Below are 22062 nucleotides of genomic sequence, written 5' to 3'. Positions count from 1 at the left end.
AATCCATCTGGAGCGTGCAGGCTTAGGGCTCAAATAGGTGTGTGTGTGTGTGTGTGTGCGTGTGTGTGTGTGTGTGTGTGTGTGTGTGTGTGTGTGTGTGCGTGTGTGTGTGGAGGGGGGGACTGTTTTAAACAGTCCCTCCCGTCCCTCTTGGGTCACACAGATCTGTGGAAGCTACAGAGTCAAAGGCAGGGACCATGGCCTCGTTTAAGAAGTCCTTCGAGAGCCTGAAAGGAACGAGCCACTCGGCTGCAAAGGGGGTCACAGACACCGCAGGTACAATCACACAGGACTAATCCAGCAGCGTGTCTTATTAGATGTGAAATGCTTGACACATTTTCGGGTTTTGAGGTGAACTTCCAATAGATCTTGTGATGTGTTTCCAGTGCAGGCAGCTCAAGAGGCTGTACAGCAGGTGGCAGACTCCTCCAAAGAAACCGTTAGCACAGGTAACGCATTGCTTTCGCCATGAGGAACAGTTTTAATATGCAAGTTAGTTTAAAGAAGTCAGGGGTTTTTTTCATAGATTTTTTTTTGTTTTTAAATTAAAACTACAAAAAAATCTTTCCCACACCGAGCGATTTGAGCCTTCAGATAGAAAGTCACTTGATTTATTACAAAACCAGTATTTACTTAATATATGTCACTTGATAGTAAAATAAAAGTTTGTTAAATGTTTTTTTCTTTTTTAGAATTCGAGCATAAGTGAAAGGATTTCTTTATATTACGAATTGGATTCTGTGCCTTGCAAAATGATTCCTATACCTTCTATTCTGTGCAGTTTGAGAGAATGCAACAACAAAATTCAATGTACTGTATTGATATTATAGTTTATAGACTCAAAGTCACTCATAATTGGGAAGTGAAAAGAGTATATACTTCACTTACCAATTATGAAAAATTAACTCTGGAGGAGCTGTAGAAATCCACAGCTCAGGAGGAAAAGCTGGCAGACAAAAGCTACTTCCGCAAGTTACTTTATATGAATGTTTAATGTCGTGAACAAATGTTGAGGGAAATTTTTCCTAACTTTATTTATTTTTGTTATAATGACTTGTTTAACCTCCTGAGGATGTTTCTTCATGTTTTCATTTCATTTTTCTATATGTTTTGACTTGTTAAAGCTGCACAAGAAGCCAGCAGGCAGACTCAGGCTGTCATCGGAAAAGCTGCCGACAAGGCCACGGACACCATCAAGGAGTTCGGGCAGAAAATGGAGCCCAAATGAACAGCCGGAGCTGAACGTTTGATCACCCACGATGACTCTTAACACAACCAATCACGTGTGGGATAGAAAATCTTAAAGTGTTTTTTCACACACACAAGCCAACATTCCTGCAAGGAATCTTTTACGAAATGTGTTTTCTTCCAGTTTTCTGCTTGCATTGATTTTCATTCTTCATAACACATTCGAGTATGTGCATTTATTTTTGGCAAATAAACAGAGAACAACTTCCCCCCTAAGGTTCATGAAATGTGCTCACCCCCCCACTGTGCAGCTAGCACCGCTGCTAACTGTAGAAGCACTCGCTCTGTGGCGGTGCTGCTGCTGTGCGCTGTTGAAAGCACTCATCAATGAATCACCACGGTCATCATTACCGGCACATTGCTGAGGAGATTGGCCTTTGGCGGGCCGATAGCTCCTGATGGGAGTGCGATCGGAGCTTGTCTACCTTAGTGCTCAAGCCACACACCTCCCTCCGTCGCACTACATTGTCGCTAGGCAACAGAACTCAGGGCCGGTGTGTGATTGGATGTGGCCTTCGAATTGAGAGCGAGCCTCCTTTCTGCCAGTACATGCTGTTCCTGCCATGCTCACAGCTATGGTAAAACCAAGTCGGAGGAGGGTTTTAATCCAACATGCACATACATCCAAAATAATACATAAAACCTTCACGAGAATTACAAAGCGATTCTGCTTGCAGTGTTGGAATACAGGGATAAGGGCGAACAGGATGAAAGCCTTGGTTTTAGAAGTGGTTCGCTGTGTGGGAGGCTCTTCTTCACTGATTCCTCCAGGCTCCTTCAAGCTGAAATTCTCTTCTGTCTTATTATATTTTGGAAGCAGAAGAAAATTCCTCGTAATATCTTATACAAAGTGTCCAATGTGAGTGACTTTTTCTGGAATCTTTGCAATTAACCTTCTCATATCACACCGAGAGCTTTCAAGCACACGTGGGCTCTCACACATTCACAGATAAATGTTTTACTTGAACACACATGTAACACACTTTTGCGTCCCACTGGCTTTCGACACTTAATCCCTTTGACACGAGCGTCTCGTCACAAGTGTCTTCTTTAATGTGAAAAGCCACTTCTCCCAGATCAAAAGTTTTATCTATCTGCTCGCCGTCTGCCTTTGTGTGGCGGTGAGAACCTGCGGTTAATTACAGTGATTTATGTATGATTAGAGAGCAGAGCACAGATTTTGTCATTACATTACCACTCGGTTACCAGAGCTCAACGCTGGTTTCCAGGGAAACTGGAAATGTGAAGCTTTTTTTTTCTTTTTTTTTTTTCCTCTCTCTCCCATAGACAGCCACAGCCTGAAAGAGCGAGGATTGCCTAAGATAGATTCTTCTAGAGACAAACCTGTAGCCGGTGCAATCAGAATCAATCAGACTTTGGGGGGGGGAAGGAGAGATGCAATGACAGATGTTACTCTCACTCAGAGGGTTGAGATTTTTGCCATGTTTGACCCAGTTCTGAAGAAGTGTTGCAGAGAGGTCGGACTTTGCTGCTGAGGTAGGTCTCCGCGCTACATTTTCAGCCGTTTGCTCATTCTTTCTTCTAGTTGGTCATATTTGGATTCCTCTGCATGGTATGTAGCGTTTTGTGACGAGATACAACTAAAACAGAATTCAAATGTGAGGTATGTTGATGTATTCGTAAGCTGAAAAGGCTTAGTATCGAATCAAGCAGTGGGAGAGGAATTCATGGCATTTTAGTAGTTTAAATAAAGAGTTTACCAAAAGTACCTTTCATGCTAAAATAACCCCTACATTTCCAGAAAGTAGCAACAATGATTTCCTGGCAATTTCTGTATCGCAGAAAATGTGTTTTTGTATAAAGATGGAGCTATTGTTTTCTCCTCCGCTCATGCGTGGGTTGGTCTCTGGCTACAGTTTGCACAAACAGTGTGTCTGTGCCGTGTTATGCCCCTCAGGTTATCTCACCACCTTACCGAAGAGACAGAATGGGAAGCCTTAAGGACGAGAAGCGAGCTCTCAGGGAGGACCGCCAGCCCTGCGAGAAGACAAATAATGAGGGACTTTCTGAAGGCTCGGACAGCAGAGCTGCCGCTGAGGGACGTCCCTTACGCACATGTCAAGAGTCAACAACTTCAGAGGACTGTCAGTCGAAACTCCACATGGACGCCAGCTCTGTTGGGAATAGTGAGAAAACTCTAAAATCCAAAGATCCAGAGCTTTGCGGAGTCGATAGCAAAAGCACTGAGCCATCGGTCTCTGAGCCAGTTAAGGACTGTGCACAGTCTGATGACATGCCTGTGACCAAGCAAACTGTAGCTACGCAAAATGAAGCCACAGTCTCTACTAACAACCAGGGTAATGGAGATGCTGAAGGGGAAAACGTGGCTCTTGACAAAGGAGACGGAACAGATGTTGTGAACATCTTTGTTCCTGTGCCATTGACCCCTGATCTCTCCGACCCTCGCTCTCCAGCCCCTTTTGGGCAGCAGCACATGCGCACGCAAGTGAGCCTTGAAGTGGTCCAGTGCTGCTCGGCTGCCACCAGCCCCATGACTCCTCCGGAAGGAGATCATTCCTTCTTCTTCCCAAACAATTTTGGAAAACACGGAGCTGGTCCTGTTGCGTCCGCCTCTGGCACCCACGATGAAGAACTGCAGGTGGGTCAACAAGTGGAGTTCTGCTCCGTCGCCACATCCCCCATGACGCCAAAGACACCATCGAGCACGGCTTTCCCAGTGCTCGTTGGAAGAGGGACGGGGAAAAAGGAGGAGAAAACGAAAAAGGAGGAAGAGCAAAGGGAGACTGGCCAGAAGAAGAGTTGCACAACGACAAAATGTACCGAAGAAGTGTCAAAAAATGACGAAACTTTGAAATGTGCCAAGGGCTTGAGTACATATGAATCTGTAGGGAGTTCCACCAGTGGTCTGGCTACCACTGGCTGCACGCAGCAGAGGATGGGGAGCATGGATCAAGACATTACAATCTTGGTCACTCACTATGGCAACAATGACGAGGAAGCTGAGTCACATTTTCAGACCCTGGAGCCTGACATGGTGGAAACAGAAGAAACAGAGAAAGGTGAAGAAAACATCAGCAATACGAAGAGCAAGGACAGAAAAGAAACGGCCTCCACAGTAGCTCCTGATCATGCTCAGGAAAAATCGAGCCCAAAGCAGCCACAAAAACTACCTGGGAAAACAAACGTTTGCACTGAACCCGACAATTCAGAGGTCGTGGCTCACAAAGGTGCACGAGTGGACATGAGAGATGTATCCGTGCCAAAATCTCCAGTCCCCGAATCCCCAGCTCCTTTCGGCTGCCACAACATCCGAACACAAGTGAGCTTGGAGGTGGTGCAGTGTCAGTCTGTGGCCACCAGTCCCATGACCCCTCCTGAGGGGGACCAGGCTTTTTACTTCCCCAGCTCCCTTGGGAAATGTGGAGGTGTGGGCACAGAATCAAAAAACGCTGAGATGCAGGTGGGTCAGCAGGTAGAGTTTCGCTCCGTCGCCACAGCGCCCATGACTCCGAGAACTCCAGTTGCCACAACTTTTCCGGATATAAAGAAGGAGGTGAGCACTGAAGAGAAGATAGTGGAGGAGAAGGAGGAAGAAAGTAGAGAACCGCTCATAGAGAATACAAAGGAAGTACCCAAAGAGATGGAGAAATTAACCCAGAAAGAAAGCGTAGGGGAGGACAGTAAGGATGTGAAGAACTGTAAGGAAAAAGACGAGGAGAAGGGCGAAGAGCCAGTGCAGGAAGTGAGCTGGGACGAGAAAGGGATGACCTGGGAGGTGTACGGCGCCGTGGTGGAAGTGGCCGTGCTGGGCTCCGCCATCCAGAAGCACCTTGAGAAGCAGGTACAGAAACAGAAACAGCTGTCCACCATGCCTCCGCCACCTCCACTCAACCCAGCGGCGTCCCCACTGCCTTCAGAGCCGGGTTGTGGGGGTTCGGGCAAGCGCCGGGGGCGGAAGAAAGGGGAGCACGATGGGAAAGCGAGCCGGCGCAGGAGAAACCCCTTCCGGCTGCTGATGGAGAACGTGCAGCAGCCGCACTGCTGCTCCAAAGCTCACACTACCGAATGACGGAGGAGGCGGGCTCGGATCACAACAGCTGGCCGGAGAAAATAAATGCCATCTGATCTGCGTGGCTGTGATACTCTGATTTACCAACAGCTTGAGTTTAGTGTTGGACAGGGTGAGAAACGAATCACACCCTCACACGAGACAAACAAGCTCAAAAAGCATTTACGGACTGAGCCACGGAGCATCAAGAAGCAGCCATACTATTTTATTTTGTTGTTGTTCTTTTAGTAAAAGTTGCTGTGACGTCACTTTAACAGATTGTCGGGTTTAATGGAGTTACTATGAGTGTGATGCATCAGTGTCATTGTTAGCTTTGCTCTTTTTATTTTTTTATATATATATTTTTTTCTTCTCAGCCCATTCAGTCATCCAGTGAGTCATTTGAGCTATTGATATTTTTTAATGCACCTCAGACAAGTGACGCCATGGCAACAAGCTTTTCCTTCCTCTGGCTCATGGTACTGAAGCTGAGAGAGGTGAGGAGGACGGTTTTTATGTCCTGTCAGTTCAGTGCAAAGGTGATTTTTATTACATTTATGAGAATTTAGAGTTACATAGTTAAACTTGATGTACGTGCATAATATTTCCCAGGCTTTTGTGCAACTCATAGCTTAATTTAAGTATGTATGCTTAGCCATCACTCATTACTGTGTTAAAATACAATGAAAAGTATTTCAGCTGTAAAATTTGCCTTGAAAATTGATTCTAAGTGTGTTTTATTTCAGAGATGAGTGTCGTTAGTGTTCTCACATTAAAATTCCTCAAGAGCCACATATAATCAAACCATCTTTATTCACAGATTGCACATGTAATACATTCATTAAGTTGTCAGCAAGAATTAAAACATATATATTTTTTTTCCATCAGCAAGTTTGCAGAAAGCATCCCGTGAGCGAATGCGTCAAACTCGAGGTAAACATCGACAATCAGAGAAAGATTTCCACTGACTAATAAATAAGGATTTCAAACATACACAGACATTGAATTTTTGTATTTTCTTGCTTTTCAATTGGATTCATTTTGTAGCATCAGCTGTGAGGAAAATGAACATGGTGTGTTAAAAGTGATTCAGTGTGCAACAAACAAAAAGAATTATGTTTTGCATGCTTTGCTGTACAAATTGCTGATCAGAATTAGCATTTTTGGAAGAGATTTTATCGCTTTTATCGCTACATGCCACGAGTTTCACCTACTGCCAATGCCTATTTATTTATTTCTTGTTTTTCTCTGGTGTTTTCTGAACAAGAAATCTACATCTTTAAAACTGAAAAAAAAAAAAAAAACGTATCAAATAAACAATCTAGAAGCTGAACGTATTTGTCATTTATGCGTGGATCTTACGTTCAACACCAGAGCTGATGTTTGAAATGTCTGGAAAGCAGAACTGATTCAAAAGCCAAAGTGAAATCCAATCCTAATTGTTCCATTTCTTTCTTTTTTACTGAGAAAAATGTTTAAATATAGTCATGAGTTCTGTGTTAAACCTGTTGCTTACAAGTGTATTTATATTATTCCTTGCAGGTTTACTTAAGTTTACATTCCAGTTTTCATATGAAAGACCTTTTTGAAGGCAGTAGCTGCGTTTGATTTGGATTGCGTGATTTTGTCCATCGCTGTTTCTCTGTTTAGTGTTACAGATCTGTCGTGTCAAACATCGGGTTGTCAATCCCAAGGTCGATCTTGACTTTGCTACTTTTCTTATTCTGACCCAACTGGGCGAGCGCCGCACCCAGAGGCTCATTGTACTCCGACAACTCATCGACGTCTTTGTCCAACATGGCCCCCTTCTGTAACATAACAAGCAAATTGGAAAATTAATCTGCATTCCAATTAATGAGTCCAAGTGAAGATAGACTTTAAGGTGCAAACTCACCTTGTCATCATCTGAATAATTTCCATCCATGACTATCTCATAGCTGTGATCCAAGGAGTTCAGGCTTTAGGGGAAAATAGTAAAACAGTTAATAGGATATGATTTTAGCGTTCAATTTAGTTTTTTAATTTGAACATATGGTATGGCTGGAAGCAAAAAGCCAAACATTATGTCCAAACATGCTGCTGGGAGCGCACAGTGACAATATGTTCACCTGGAGGACATCCCAGCTCAAAATCCAGAACTGCCGCAGATTAGAGGACAAATTCTGATGATAGAATTGATTGATTGATTTATTTATTTAATTTTTTTTTACCTGGATTTGTCTGCATCTGAGGTTTCCTCATTTAAATCCAGGTCCAAGGCTAGAGTTGAGGGGATGTTCAGGTTTAGTACTGGGTTGGCACTACAGCAGAGTCATGGTTAGCAGAGGAAAACAGAACAAAGACAAAAATTAAGAGATATACACCACACTATGTACAGTTAATTTTCTTGGTAGTAATTTGTAGCAATTAACATATTTGCAGCAAAGCATATTAGTTTGTAAATTTCAACAATATTAGCCATGATATTTTTGCAGCAAATCTGATCTAAAGAAACATTAACATTAACCCCTTAAGTTTAAAAATTGTAGTTTGTTAGTGTTTCTGCCAAGAATATTCAAAATGCAAATACATTCTTCTGAAGATTATTCATGTTCTTAAATGTCTCCGAACATCTTGATAAGATCTTAAATGACGATATTTGTTCAGTCAACTTTTATCCTCATTTTCCACACTGGACTCAGAGAACGGTAAGGGTGACATGTTTTGATGAATCTCTACCAGAAATAATCATTGAAGTTTAATAACTGCCTGTTTGAACTGAAGCAAGTTTGCATCAAGCTTTATCCACAGTTACAGCGCCAACACAAAACGAAGCAACCAGGACAGAGCAGAGACGCCTTTTGGCCGTAAATGGTTTGTGCACAGTAGTGACTACAACACTAAGCTTGCATATTAATCTGGCATATTTTTTATTGACTCATTTTAGTTTACACGCTGCAAATGAAAATAGTTTATTCCACTGGTAATTTGAGACAACTTCAACCAGTAAGAAATGAGACAGGCGTCTCTCAAATATAATCAACAATGGAAAAGGAGTATCAGTTTCATTCACATTCTGATAGCAAAACAGTACTTATAACCTTCTCAAATGTTGATGGAAAATTGTGTTTTGATATTACAGCAATCAAACATTTCCCGCTGAAAATTGCAGGCCAGATTTTTGCATGTTTTTACTGATTTATCTTTCCTGATGAGCTCTAAGTGCACGGCTGAAGGGCCTTCTTTCGTTAGCTCTTTCTCTCTCTATCAGATTCAATTCAGATCTCTGGATTCCACAAAATGTTGATGCTCTTTCCAGTCAGAGTAAACAAATTGCTAAATTTAAACGATTACTTTAATCTACCAGCGGTACGGATGATCATTAAGTCAAGGAAGACGTTTCTGGACTGAGAACTTTAAGTACGTGCCGATATCCACTTGTTAAGAAACTGTTTGCGAAACTGTTATTCATTTAATAAAATGTAAATGGCCAAGTATTGTCTGTTGTCTTCAAAGTGTATATTAACATACGGAAGAGAAAACTGTTAGCAGCTAATTCATTAAAGTGAATAAATTAATCAAATTTCACTATCTTAAACATATCGTTTCTACTCAAATTCTACCCTCTTTAAATAAATGTACATTCTTATAACAGTTTAACCAACATGGCTTTTATTTAGTCAACTCAATTGGGTCCCACACAAAAAGCCTTCTTTGCTTTAGCTCATTCAAGGCCAGAAAACCCCATATGGGGCCCCAACACTGTACGTACACCGACTCCATATATTTTGTGGTAAACTGGATCTATTTCTTCATCCTATTAATGGGCTCACCCTTCCATGGTGTACTTGTTGGTCCCAGGCACGACAGCGCCACCTTTCTGGTTGTCAGAGTTCAACATAGTTGTCGATTTCATGGCATTCGCTGCTTTCAGCTTCCTTCTGAAGCTGTGGTGCGAAAAAGTTGCATTGACATCAAGTTTTACAGCTAATTATTCACTCTGCTAAATGTCTTTCTCTTACTTTCTGCGAGTGCACAAAAACGAGGTCGTGAGTATGACCAGTACAACGACGAGACCTCCAACCACGCCCAGCAGACCGTATACCACGGGATTCGTTTTTGTTTCAGTGACGGGAACGCTGCCCTGAAACAAATTCAGGAAACTCATCTGCATTATCTGTTGTGATTGAAGCTTACTTTTTTTTTTTTTTTACTTGTTGCTCATCACTTCAGAGAAAAGCAGCATCACTTTTAGGAAAGCAGACTCTGCAGCTGAACATACTTACAATATTTATCAGACCCAGTGCATACAGATCAGGAAAATGTTCTTGATCAGAAAGCTTCTTTTCTACTTCTGAAGAAGTAAGAGCGGTTCCATTTGAAAAGATGAAATATGCCACCATGAAAGAAAGTGCGGCGTTCCTGAGAAAAGAGGAGGGGCAAAAATCATATTATCACATTATTTCATCCAATATGAATCCAATATGAAAGCTCAATTTCTTTAATTATTTTTGCATGTTGTGATGTGCTTCGTTAATAGGATCTTTGTTACCACCTAGTGATCAATATGTATATGAAAAAAAGCATTTTTTTTGTTTCGTTTTTTGCTGGTTTTGTTCCAGTGACTTTACTAAAATATTAGCTGTAAAAAAACAAAAACATTTACCTGGATATTGAAGACTGTTCTTTGATTGAAACGATGTCAACTGAAGCGCCGGTGGCTGCTGAGAGTTTCCTGAAGGAGATTGAGTAATTAAATCAAAGGTTTTTTTAATATATGATATTACAGTTTTCATAACTTTCTTAAAAATAAATAAATAAATTTATCGACAGAAGAAATTCACCTTTTGATCTCATCGAGTGACCCTTCGACCTCACCCACTGTAGTTCTAAACTGGAGTTCAGTTCGGAAGCCCTCGTCAATGGTGAAAATCTGAAAAACAAGGACAAATATAACACACAAGTGAAAACACAGACATTTTAAACCCTGTGTCGTGTTTGCACGATGTTTTCTCTGAGAGTCGTGAATTCACATCCTGTCCCTCACCTCCAGGACGGTGGTGTTGGAAAGACCACCAGTATCCGTCGCGGTCACTGTTACCAAATATTTCCCCTTCAGTTTCAGGTCAAGACCTTCTGTAGTTCTGATGGAAGAGGACAAAACAAGTACAGCAATCAGTACGTCACACAACAACGAGTTCCAAGTCATCAACAAGTAACATCAGACTTAATATGTAGATTTGGAGTCAAAATGCTCTGGTAGATTTTTTATTTTTTTTGCACTTACTGAATAATCCCAACATAGATATTTTGTTGTTGCGTAGTGACGGCCTCAAACAGGATCCTGGTGTCGGTGACAGTGTTTGTGACCCTGTCCTCAAATTGAACTTTTCTTACATTAAATTTGATCACACTGTTCTCTCCGGAGTCCCGATCTGAAGCCTGGGAGCAGAAACAGAAGCTCAATTAAGCATCTAGAGATAATTACTGACTTGTCAGAAACAAGTTGACTAAGATTTGTTGTTCAACTTTACTCACTGTGACTCCTGCAACTGATGTTCCTTTGCTGGCGCTTTCTGACACCACAACTGAGTAGCAAGAAAAGATGGAGACAATCTGTTTTATAAAGTAAAAACTATTTTTAAAAAAAATAGCTTGAAGCTATGACTTGTACACAATTTATGTTTGTCAGCAAATGTCAAAGACCAACATTTGGATGCCTGAAACTTTCTGCATCTTTGTCCAAATATGTGATGTATTACACGTTGTTTATTTTTTATAAAATTAATTACAGTAACATTTGCAAAAGTATATAAATCCATCTGAGTTGTTAATAGCAGAGTGTAATGAAAAAGGAGAAAAAAAACACCTAGGAATCAACAAACCCTAAAAAGCAATATAAAAGACATTTCTTGTGATATTTTTCTTACCATATAAGTGATCGGGTCTAATATTCTGTCTCCTCCTGATTCATTGTGTGTGATTTGTTGGAGATGAGTTATTTAAATATGCTTACTAACTTTCTAACATTTGAAAATAGTTACTTATAATCATTTAATATCAAAGCGTTACTCACCAAATACAGAGCCGGAGTAATAAAATTCAGGACTGTTGTCATTTACGTCTCCAATGTTGATCACCATTTCTCCTGAAAAGATCCAGCAGAAAATATTTGAAAGATTTTTTTTTTTTTTTTAGGTTTTATGAAATAAATATTGGACTATAATTACAACTTTCTGCTACTGAGATCAAATTGCAAACAACTCAGTCCTGACCTGGCGTCACACTGTTGTTCTCTCCCTTTTCCGTGAACAAGTCCACCACCTGAGCCTTTATCACAGCTTGGTCACATTCTTCATAATCCAGAGGGTCTGCTGGACCGACTCGGACATCCCCATTCGAGTCGAGGGTGAACCAGCTGCAGGGTTCCAGTTCGCCGCTGCACTTGCAATTGACAGATTCCAGCTCGTAGACCAGTGAATGGTTGGTGTCTTTGTCCTGAGCTACGAACGTCCCGACAAGCGCGTCTGCGATGGCGTTCTCGGCCACTGACACGACTTGGACTGACGTGAACTCTGGTCTTTCGTCGTTCACGTCCAGCACATTCACCTCCACCACCGTTTCAGCTTTCTCCAGCTCCAGATCTGCAGCTTCCACCCGCAACGTGAACTTCTTTTGTGACGACTCATAGTCGAGCTCGATGTCCGGGTCTACCATGATGTTGCCGCTGTAACCCTTTCCCTCCGCCGAGGTTCGAACAATGAAGCTGCCAAAGCTCCCATCGATGATGCTGAAAGAAATGCGGTTGAATTCGGCGGTTTGATCCAGATCCTCTGCGTGAACGAAACCCACAGATGCGCCTGATTGAATGAATGAATGAATGAATGAATACTAATGTTATGATCCTGCCACGTAGTTGGGGATGAAGCAAATGTTTTTAAGCCGTAATACTTGCCCTTTTCTCCTTCTTTAACAGAAAAACTGTAGGATGGTGCTTTGAAAGTTGGGGCGTTGTCATTGATGTCCTAAGGTCCATCAGAGAGGAAACGTGAGCGTTCATGTTCTGTGTCTTGCATAATTATTCATACCGACTGAACTTATTCCTCTTTTAGCATGTAAAATACACAAACTTTGTTGTATTTTATGGAAATGGTAGGCTAGATCAACACAAACCAGTGCATAAATGCGAAGCACTTATGAAAAGTGTAGCACTGTTTCCACATTTTTGTGTTTGTACGACTGAATTAAATTGACAATATTTCTATGTACTAGATGTAAAATTAATCTAGTTTAGTGGGGGAGGGGTCTGGCCAGCAATCTATTTACTGTATGTATGTGTACAGTAAATAAATTAATTGCAGCATTGACTATTACTATTTACAAGTTAGGTGACATCTTAAAGCAATCGCTTTTCCTGTATTTAAAGCAAGCTAAATACAAATGCAGACAACACTTTTCACAATTTTTGTTTATAAAATTGGCTTTACAATTATGTGCAACTTTAGGTAGTTCCGTCAAATGAAATCCCAATAATATGCATTCAAGTTTGTGTATCTTGATAAAATGTGGTAATTTTAGGGGGATGAAAACTTTTGTGCAACTATCTGCTGGTAGTGGGGTGGACATAAACGATTATAGCACCTACCTCCACAGTGATAACAACCGAGACAGAGCTTGACAGCGCAGGTGTTCCCATATCAGTGGCTGTTACGATGAGGTTTATCCTGCCATTCGACTCTGAATCCACTGCCTCCCGATCCAGTTCACCGCTATTTGTTAGCACACCGGTGTTTGGGTCAATGCTGAAGCTGCCGCTGTGTTCGCTCGGTTTAATGCTGAATTGAATCTTGCTGTTTTCTGTGCCAGCTTCATCTCCATCTGTAGCCTGGGAAAAAAAGTAACTGTTAAAGAGTTGCATTTTTTAATAATCACCCCAGACATATTTTTAAAAGATCACCACATGTGAATGTAGTTCAAATGATACTTGAAAAATGTACTTATTTATTAATTCTTTAAATCTTTCAGTCATATACATATATAAAATGATATATAAATAACTTCAATGTATTTTTTTTATTGGTAAAATAAATTAACCGTAGTAACAACATTTTACACTGAAAGTCATGTTCAAACATACAATAAAATATTATTAATTTTGGGATAAAAATTATATGTACCATATTTTCCGGACTAGAGAGCGCACCATACTAAGCCACAGCTACAAATTTTTGAAAAAACTGGAAATGTACATATATAAGCCGCACCGCGCTATAAGCTTCTGGTATCTCCGTTGTTCCCGGTTTTCCATAAGGTGCATCCTAAGCCGAACCTAGTTCATGTGCAGCGGCTCCATTTCCCTCCTGTACTACCAGATTGATAGCCCTCAACTTAAAAGCTGCATCATATGAGTTTGAAGAAATTTCTCCGTTGTGCCTGCTGCTGGCATGTGCTTGTTCTAAATGAAAATTAGCACTTTCTTCTTTGATTTCCAATTTTGACTTCCAATGATTCACTTCCTGCTAAAGAGCCCCCCCTGGTGGTTGAAGAAAAATCCACAGAAAAGCCGCACCGGGCTATAAGCCGCATGATTCAAAGTGTAGGAAAAAAGTAGCAGCTTATAGTCTGAAAAATACGGTAAATCTTAAATAAAATAGCTTAAATCAGAAAAGAGGTTTGGGATATTGCAACCTTCATGCCAAGTGTCACAATAAGATTACCGTTGGCTTTCTATTTACCTCAATCGGAAATTCAAGCTTCCCACCCTCTTTGACGAACTCTCGGTACACGTCTCTGTTGATGATTGGTGTCTGGTCATTAATGTCCGTCAAAGTGATCTCCAGCACTGTAGTGCCGGGCTTGCCATCTGTGTCTCTGGCCTGCAAGGTGGCTGAATAGAGAGATCTGAGCTCACGATCCAGGAGATTAGAATTTTTCACGTAGACTCTTCCCGTGTTATTCTCAACGTCAAAGTACAGCAGTCTGAAAGACAGGTTGAAACTGCTCAGTGCGCTTGTCTGGATCAGCCAACGTTAAAGTACAAAGTAAAAAGTTGTTATATAGATTAAACTAAACAGAATAAATGTGATTAGGGTAAACATACATGCTCTCTGGAAGAAGACTGTAGGTGATTTTGCCTGCATCCATTGTGTCAGGATCAAATGCCTGGAAAAACAAAGGGAATACTCCCAAAATTAATTTTTTAACTAATTTTGATTGCTTAAAATATCCAGATGGTTATGGTCTTACTGTGACTGTGGCCACCTCTGTCTCAACAGGAGAGTGTTCAGTCACATTTATCTTGTATGTGTCCCGTTGGAACGTGGGGCTGTTGTCGTTGGTGTCCTTTATGGTTATTGTAACTGTGGCAGTGGCCTGGAAGGTGGGTTCATCCTTATCTGTAGCAATCACCTGCAACGTGGCCCGTGCGTATGAAACAAAATTCAGGTTGACGAACGCCCCATTCCTGAATACCGTACTCTGTTTAATCTTTCTCTGTTACCTGAAGAATCATTTGCTGCTTTTCTTCAAAATCCAGATTCTCAGGCTGCCTGACAAGAAGCTGAACAATGCTCTCTGGTCCAGCAAACATGGGGGGTTCCACAGAAAACACGTCTTTGTCCTCTCCTTCCAACGTTAGCTCGGTTTGCACAAACTGTAAAACATAAGAGCAGTCATTGTCACTCTGAGCTCTCCACTTATTAAAAAGGCATTGGTTTTGTTTCTCACCTTGTCTAGATCCTTGACTGTCATGCCAATGGAAATTGCCCCCAATGAGTGTTCAAAGACCTCTCCCGTGAATTGAGTTTCTAGCACACAGGAGCCTTCACATTTGTAAAATTTAGGCGCCTCGTCATTGAGGTCGCCGATGTTGATCTCAACGGTTGCTGTTGCAGTGGCAGGTTGTCCGTCGACGTTCGGTTTAGACTCGGTGCCCTAAAAATCAAACAGCTGACATTAGTTTTTTTTATCGTATTTCTTGTCATCTGTAAACCTAAGACCTGGTTTATTAGTTTAACTTTGTCCAAACTGAATGCATTCCAACAACAATATAAAGGTATTACATTTAATATTATGAAATCAAACACCTGCCATGGTGTCCCTGTTAATTCAAATACAAACAACCTTCATGTTTGGCCCCAAATTTTGTCTTAAATTAATTTCATTAATTATCATAACTGTCACTCGAATTCCTACATTACCCTAATTGCCTGCTGATGTTAACTTTACATATGCTAAAAAGAGGCTAACAAGTGGTTCTTCTTGGTTTGTTACCTTCACAGTCAGAGTTACTTTGTCACCAATAACTTCTCTGTCAATTTCCGATGACACAGATATGATGCCGTCATTCTCTGAGATTTTGAACAAGCCTTCAGCTGAGGTAGCTATAAAACAGGAAGAAAACCTATTACTTTATTTATTCCTATAAATAATGAGGTGTGACATTCTTTGCAGCTACCTTCAATGGAGTAGAGGATGTTGTCATTGATTCCCTTGTCCTCATCGAGGGCGGTCACTCGCAACACAGACGTGTCCTGATAAACGGGGGGAAATAGGATTTATAGCGTCAAAGCATTTCTGACATTCAAACAAACTTCATTTTATGTCTACTTAAATCAAATTCACTGTAAAAAAAAAAATGCTATTTGTTGCTGTAAGGGATATACTATACATGTATTAGTCAATAATGAACACTCACCGCAGGAGAACTCTCTTCAACGCTTCCTACATATGGACCACCGATGAAAACGGGGTCGAGGTCCGGGACGTCCTCAACAGTCACAAAGGAGAAAACTTTGGTTGACTGGAAAACCTTTTCTCCAGAACAAGAACCTCCAAGATCCTGAAGGAGACATAAAACACCAAAGTGACTAATAAATATAACATTTGAACTGATAACCAATAATTTATTTTTAAATTGAAACCAAATAAATTAAATTATGATGAATCGTTGCGCTCATTTCACAAGTATTCACACCCTTTGGGCATTTTCACATTTGGTCACTTTGGAAACATAAAACATGGTAGTGGCAGCATCATCATATGGGCATGATTTTCAAGTATTTTTTGAACTGGAAGACACTTCAAACTCAGGTCAATGTTCACATTTTAAGCAGGCCAATGTCCGTAAACCTACATGCAGACACTAATGTACTCCACAGCTTCAGATTTATTTTTATTTCAGATTTATATTTATAAATATCTCGAAAAGACACTGAAACCTTTGCACCGCTTGTGATTTTTTTCTTTCATTTGGGTGAAATGTTTACAGGAAATTAAATAAAATGAGAATAACCAAGTTGCCAGTAACAACACAAATGATTATTTAAAAGCTCTTTAGCGAATCCTCTCTAAAGATACTTACTGAAAATGTAAAAAGGAAAAAGCAACTGGATTACAATTCTGGAGGTTTTAAGCTTTAAATACAGCCATAAATGCACAAATAGGACAATGCTTTCTAATTCTATTCTTCATTGTAGTGTATTATCATTAGTTCTTTTAGCTAAAGTTCTCAGATCCCAGAAGCCTGTAATCATGTTTTACTCACAATAATATTTTATTGTCATTTTTAAGGAAAGTCTTTTGGAGATGCAGACAAATGATTGCAACATTTGAGTCATTGTGTTTAGATCAGTGGTATGTTTCATTTTCACTGTTGGAAATGTAAAATGTAAAATCTTCAAGCATCATACTCACCCTCGCTTGAACCTGAAGCCGATAAAAGGTGCTCAGAGTGTTGTAATTAAGCTGGCCCTTTAACTTCAGTTCACCAGTGACTTCATTGATTTCAAACACATCAGATCCTTGTGGCGGTATTATCTGGAAAGAATGCAAAAATGTTACTTTGAAGCATATTAAAGACTAAAATTAAAGATGCAGTCAGGTGCTTCACAGCAGAACCTTACCTCAGTGAGAGAGTATCTAACAACGCCGGCATCTGCATCGTCACGATCATTTGCTGTAAATTTAAACACTGACGTTCCAACAGCCTCGTTCTGAAAGCAGAAAGAAAACGCCAAATTAAACAAAAAAATGTCACACTTTTCCTCTGAAGTAACTCCAAAAACTTAAACTAGACTTAAAAAATGTATTTTTTGATCAACAAACTACAGCATCAATCAACTAGAATGTTTTAATGTAATTTACTTACTTCTCTCACTAAGATGTCAAAATTAGGGTTTTCAAATACAGGGCTGTTGTCATTGGCATCCAGTAATATTAAAGTTAATGTTCCTGGTGTCTGAAAGAGAGGATGCCCACTTAGTACAAAAATAAAACTAATGTTTAGGAAAATAAGTAGCAGCAGCTAAAGTTTAACTTACAGTATTGGAACCATCTGAAACTGTAACACCAAGTGTCATTGTGACGCTGGCCTATAGCAGATGAATAGATATACATGTTCAGTCTAATGGATTGTTTTTCATCAAGTAAAGTCTTTCTTCTTCTCTAATATCTCACCTCTCTATCAAGGGGAGATTTCACAGTCACCTGCCCATTTGCTGAATTAACTTGGAAGAATCCAGCATTGGGCCCAGTGAGTCCGTAAGTCAGAGTATCTCCTTCTGTGTCTAAAGCCTCTATAGTAAAAGCAACTGAATCTGTGTAAGAAATAAAAAGTGGATGTGTGAACACATAATTACATTCACATGTAAAAAAAAAAAGAAATGTTTCACAGCACCAACACAGTACATACCGACAGGAACATCCTCACAAATTTCATAAACAAATCTCTCAATTGTAGGACTGAAATTGGCTGCAAAGAGAGAATATCAAGTGTGAATATCAATATAACATTTATTAATAACAATTATAAGAATAACTGTATTCATGTGGCACATCATTTGATAATAATTATGAAATAATTCACTAAGTAAAAATATGAAACAAAAGTTAAAGGTAAAGATAAAACAGAAACACAATAATTCAGTAATAAACTGAAAGCCTACCTTTGCTTGAGCAGACCAGGCACAGTAATAGCAGCCATCCCGGTAGCCCACCCATGACTGTAAATGAATCATTAAATAAACAGGAAATCATTTTTTGCTTTATTGCTCGTCAACATTCAAGACAATCTAAAAAGCAGGACAGATAAATTAAAGCTGGTACAGTATTCAAGCTAAATATTACATCCGCATTCAACAGCGATATCTGACATTCACATATTCCATTAGTTAGAAAGCAAAAGAGCTAAGCTTACACTATAAAACTTATAGTATTTCAGAAATAAGCTTAGCGTGTTATACATTCAAACATTCTGCAAGAAAAACTAGAGCTGGCAATTAAAAAAAAAATAAGACAATGAATAAAAAAAAAAAGTTAGCTTTTGTGGCTGTCAGCAAATATAGAGCTCATTGTCATCCAGTTCACTTTGTATAATAATTAGAGGTAGGAGAAAAGCAAAAGTTGTAGCTATAGTCAAATGAACTCTAAAAGAGTATATTTATACAGAACAATGACATATAATCCATAGACATAAAAAAGACTGCTTTCTTCCATCTGAAGAATGCAAATCTGAGGTTGAAAAGTGGAAGCACATCTACATGCCACATATCTACATATACTAATGTCTAAAAGTGGTTTGCATTGGTTAAATAAAGAGATGACTGATCAGAATGGGCACAAAAAAGTTGTTAATGGGTCCTAACTGAAATTTAAAAATGGAAAATCTTACTAAATTGATCTGAGCCATAAAGAAGACCATAAATTAAGCAGCTTATAGTTCTGAAAAGGCAATGAGGAAGCATCTTACTTAACGCACTGGAGGCAGTTCCAACTACTTGCAACAATAAATCTTATTGCATGATAAAAAAAAAAGACCTTTCACTTGATTTCTGACATCAGTAAAATTATGTCTAAATAATTTATCCTTCTTTTGGTTTGTTTCCAAGTCACTAGAATAGGGACTAAAATGTCCTGACTTTGTTTGCACTGAAAAACATGGCTATTATTTTGACAAGTTTTCTTAAAACTCTTATCGTTATAGTTTCCTGAGATAATAGTAGATAGGTAAATTTTTTTTGTCACATTTTTTTTCTGAGTTGAACAAACAGATTCACCTCTTCTTTCTTCAGACTAAAGAAAGGTAAAACCAAAGTGGAGGCAAAAAATAACTAACCACTGGGCAACAGAACATCACGCTTTAAATCTTATAAGTGACGGCACAGTGACTGTACGCTGTCACCATGATTTCTACAGTGAAGGACTCAAATATAATTTTACCTTGATGAATATAGCTTGAAAATTAACAGCAAAATGTTTGTCTGGCCACACCCAAACAAATGACAGCAAGAAAATGGCTAAAACGCCTCAGAGGGTTTATTGCAGGGAAGCTGATTTATTGGTATCTTCTTCTAATTTAGAAGTATGACGTGAAAAAGAAACATTTTCTGACTTCATGTGGAAAACAGAAAAATATCCTATTTTGTATGAACTGCACAATGTAGAAATTTTGACGATTACAAAACTCGATATGAATAATTGAATTCTGAGCTTTTTAACACCTCCGACCATAGTTAAGCTTTCCTCTTGCCCTCTGAGATCAGAGTTAAGAGTCTAATGTGTCAGCATTGAGGTGTTGAAAATAACATGGTTCAAAAATTGTTTATAAAGATAAGCTGATTTTGTCTCGACAGCTCCGGAACTACACAGGGACAAGTGAAAACAAAGTTCTTTACAGTGAAAATAAGATCATTAAGTTAGTATTTTAACAAAATGTAACCAGATTTAATTTGTGGAGCTCCAAGCTTACCTGGTGAGATTGGCAGAGGGCTTGCTTGCAATGATGTGTGGATGAGACCTTTGATTCTTGTTTCTCTCAGTTATGATCCTGTCAGAGCTGTAAACATAAATGATTAACACGCATAGACCCACACAACCAACATCACCGCTTCTGGTCCACTCCCTTGTTTTAGCGATGTCAGCTTAAGCGTATTAAAAAGTACTCAATGAATTGAAAAGGAAAGTGTAAAATAACTATCGTATCAAACCTACGGTACTTATGGCTTGATGTTAGCTGTATATCCTGAAATATTCATTAGAAGGACTAATGTCCATACAGCAAAGCTGCAGCTCCATCAGGCTAACCTCGTCTGTAGAACATTCCTGGCTCTGTGTTCTTGTTGGTCACCAGAACCACATGAGGCTCTGAACGGGTCCCTCGGTTGTCATGGTAATGACAACTGAGCAGATCCAATGTGTCCAGAGGGTTTTCTAAAATTTGTCTCTTCAGAACCAATCAGTAGGTCCCCGTTTTGTTCAGAAACTGTGGATCCATGTCATAATGAGGGCTCCTTTCGGCCCTCCCCCTCTAATTAAGGGGCAACACACAAAGGATTCTGGTCTACTGTACTCACCAGCTTTGTTCACAATCAAATATTTGTCCATGCACAATGGCAGAGGATCTCAGCTTTTAATGAAACAGAAAACACTCAGCAGTAGAAATGTTGTTCACATGATCACACAGTCCTGCGCCTCTACATTTTGCCACTTTAAAATGACACTTTTCAAAGTATTTTACTTTTGGTTTTAAGCTGTTCTTCTATCAAGTTGTTAGAAAACATAAGTGTACAAACAATGTCATGAAGACCAAGGAACACAGAAGACAAGTCGAAGATAAAGTTGTTGGGAAGTTTAAGGCAACAATATTCCAGCTTTAAAAGTCTTACAGAGCATAAATTAGGTGGAGTTAAACACAGAGCAATCCTGAGAAATAACTTCCGACTGGGATGGAGGCTCACCGTCCAAGCAGGTCAAGAACTCCTAACACACAATTAAAGTTACAATGGAATGGTTTAGTGCAGAACATATGCATGCTTTAGAATGGCCTAGTCAAACTCCTGACACAAATCCAATTACAAATTTGTGACAACACTGGGAATTTGATATCAACAGACAATGTCCATCCAATCATCTACTTTCCTACTTTTTGAGGAAATTCAGATTTGAAAAAAGTTTTAATATGAAAATGTCTTTATTTTTCCCAGTAAATATTTGTTTTCTATTAAATTCCCCATCTTTTGAGAAGATGGCGATAGGCATTTCTTGCGTAAAACAAAGTCACTAAGAAATGACATTCCTGTCACACAGGACATTAATACTGAGTTTAAAATGATGCTGTGTCACTTAGCAACTCTGCAGGTCTTCGTGTCGTATAATGTGGACACAAAATCCTCAGGCAATTACTGCACACAAGGCTGGTAACTTTGCGTCTGTGTGATGCACACACTGATCTGCAGTTCAGGTCTGACTTTATTAAAGAAAAAAACACGACTTCCAAGTAGGACCGTCTAACTTCATCAAATTAAGCAAACTCAACTCATTATTATCCAGCGTGGCAACCAAATCGATAAAGGTTACTAATTGTGACAAGAAAAAAAGTCAAGAAATAAGGTTTTAAACAAGGAGGTGATTGTCTCTCAATTTATCAATAAACCTGGAGGCACGTTTAAACAGTGAGTAACATGGTGACTTGCATGATGAAGACAGTCAAAACTTGATCGAGAAATTATTCTGATTAGTAAGCACAATGTGCTTACCAACAAGGTAACATGTTGGTGGATATAAAATACAATAATTGTTTCAAGACATGTAAGAAAGAGATCTCAAAGTACGTGTCAATGACAGCAGTCAGAAAAAATGTTTCCTTCTGCCTTATCCAAATAGACTTTGGTTTATAACTTACAGCTCTGAACACAACACTGATATAAGCGGGCAGGGACATAATAAATCCTTTGCTAAGACATACCAGTAAACAGAAACATACAAGAAACCTTACAGTTAGGCCTTGATTATGACGTTCCAAATGGAAA

The 22062-nt window shown here is 39.6% G+C and overlaps 3 protein-coding genes across 5 annotated transcripts; 2 read left to right on the top strand and 1 right to left on the bottom strand.

Moving 5' to 3' along the window:
- Positions 1–137: 137 nt before the first annotated feature.
- Positions 138–1457, top strand: adirf (adipogenesis regulatory factor). Its single transcript, XM_081612072.1, has 3 exons — positions 138–276; positions 387–449; positions 1125–1457. Exons 1-3 carry the CDS (start codon positions 198–200, stop codon positions 1226–1228), a joined length of 246 nt encoding a protein of 81 aa, XP_081468198.1. The 5' UTR covers positions 138–197; the 3' UTR covers positions 1229–1457.
- A 101-nt stretch (positions 1458–1558) lies between these two features.
- On the top strand, positions 1559–6271 carry gprin1 (G protein regulated inducer of neurite outgrowth 1). The gene is made up of 2 exons (XM_008419533.3): positions 1559–2745; positions 3167–6271. Exon 2 carries the CDS (start codon positions 3197–3199, stop codon positions 5297–5299), a length of 2103 nt encoding a protein of 700 aa, XP_008417755.1. The 5' UTR covers positions 1559–2745; positions 3167–3196; the 3' UTR covers positions 5300–6271.
- cdhr2 (cadherin related family member 2) lies at positions 6073–21431 on the bottom strand. Of its 3 annotated transcripts, none has more exons than XM_017307126.2 (30): positions 20004–21431; positions 18202–18258; positions 17949–18008; positions 17714–17853; positions 17578–17628; positions 17406–17495; positions 17161–17250; positions 16952–17074; positions 15954–16097; positions 15714–15789; positions 15530–15639; positions 14984–15190; positions 14757–14909; positions 14504–14665; positions 14358–14419; positions 13993–14236; positions 12903–13142; positions 12213–12282; positions 11533–12117; positions 11334–11405; positions 10796–10845; positions 10545–10699; positions 10305–10401; positions 10102–10190; positions 9924–9992; positions 9544–9679; positions 9280–9401; positions 9091–9204; positions 7489–7578; positions 6073–7236 (listed from the first exon to the last, which is right to left on the bottom strand). In XM_017307126.2, exons 2-30 carry the CDS (start codon positions 18254–18256, stop codon positions 6738–6740), a joined length of 4155 nt encoding a protein of 1384 aa, XP_017162615.1. In that variant the 5' UTR covers positions 18257–18258; positions 20004–21431; the 3' UTR covers positions 6073–6737. The 3 variants fall into 3 exon arrangements, with proteins under 3 accessions (XP_017162615.1, XP_081468194.1, XP_081468195.1); XM_081612069.1 differs by lacking the exon at positions 20004–21431 and having other exon boundaries at positions 6726–7086; positions 7173–7236; positions 18202–18710; XM_081612068.1 differs by lacking the exon at positions 20004–21431 and having other exon boundaries at positions 18202–18707.
- Between the last annotated feature and the right edge of the window lie 631 nt (positions 21432–22062).

Source organism: Poecilia reticulata, chromosome 10, assembly GCF_904066995.2.
Source record: "Poecilia reticulata chromosome 10, P_reticulata-male-v2, whole genome shotgun sequence".
NCBI classification, from domain to species: domain Eukaryota; kingdom Metazoa; phylum Chordata; class Actinopteri; order Cyprinodontiformes; family Poeciliidae; genus Poecilia; species Poecilia reticulata.
Note: the sequence above shows the minus strand (reverse complement) of the source record. Positions and strands in the feature narration are given on the sequence as shown.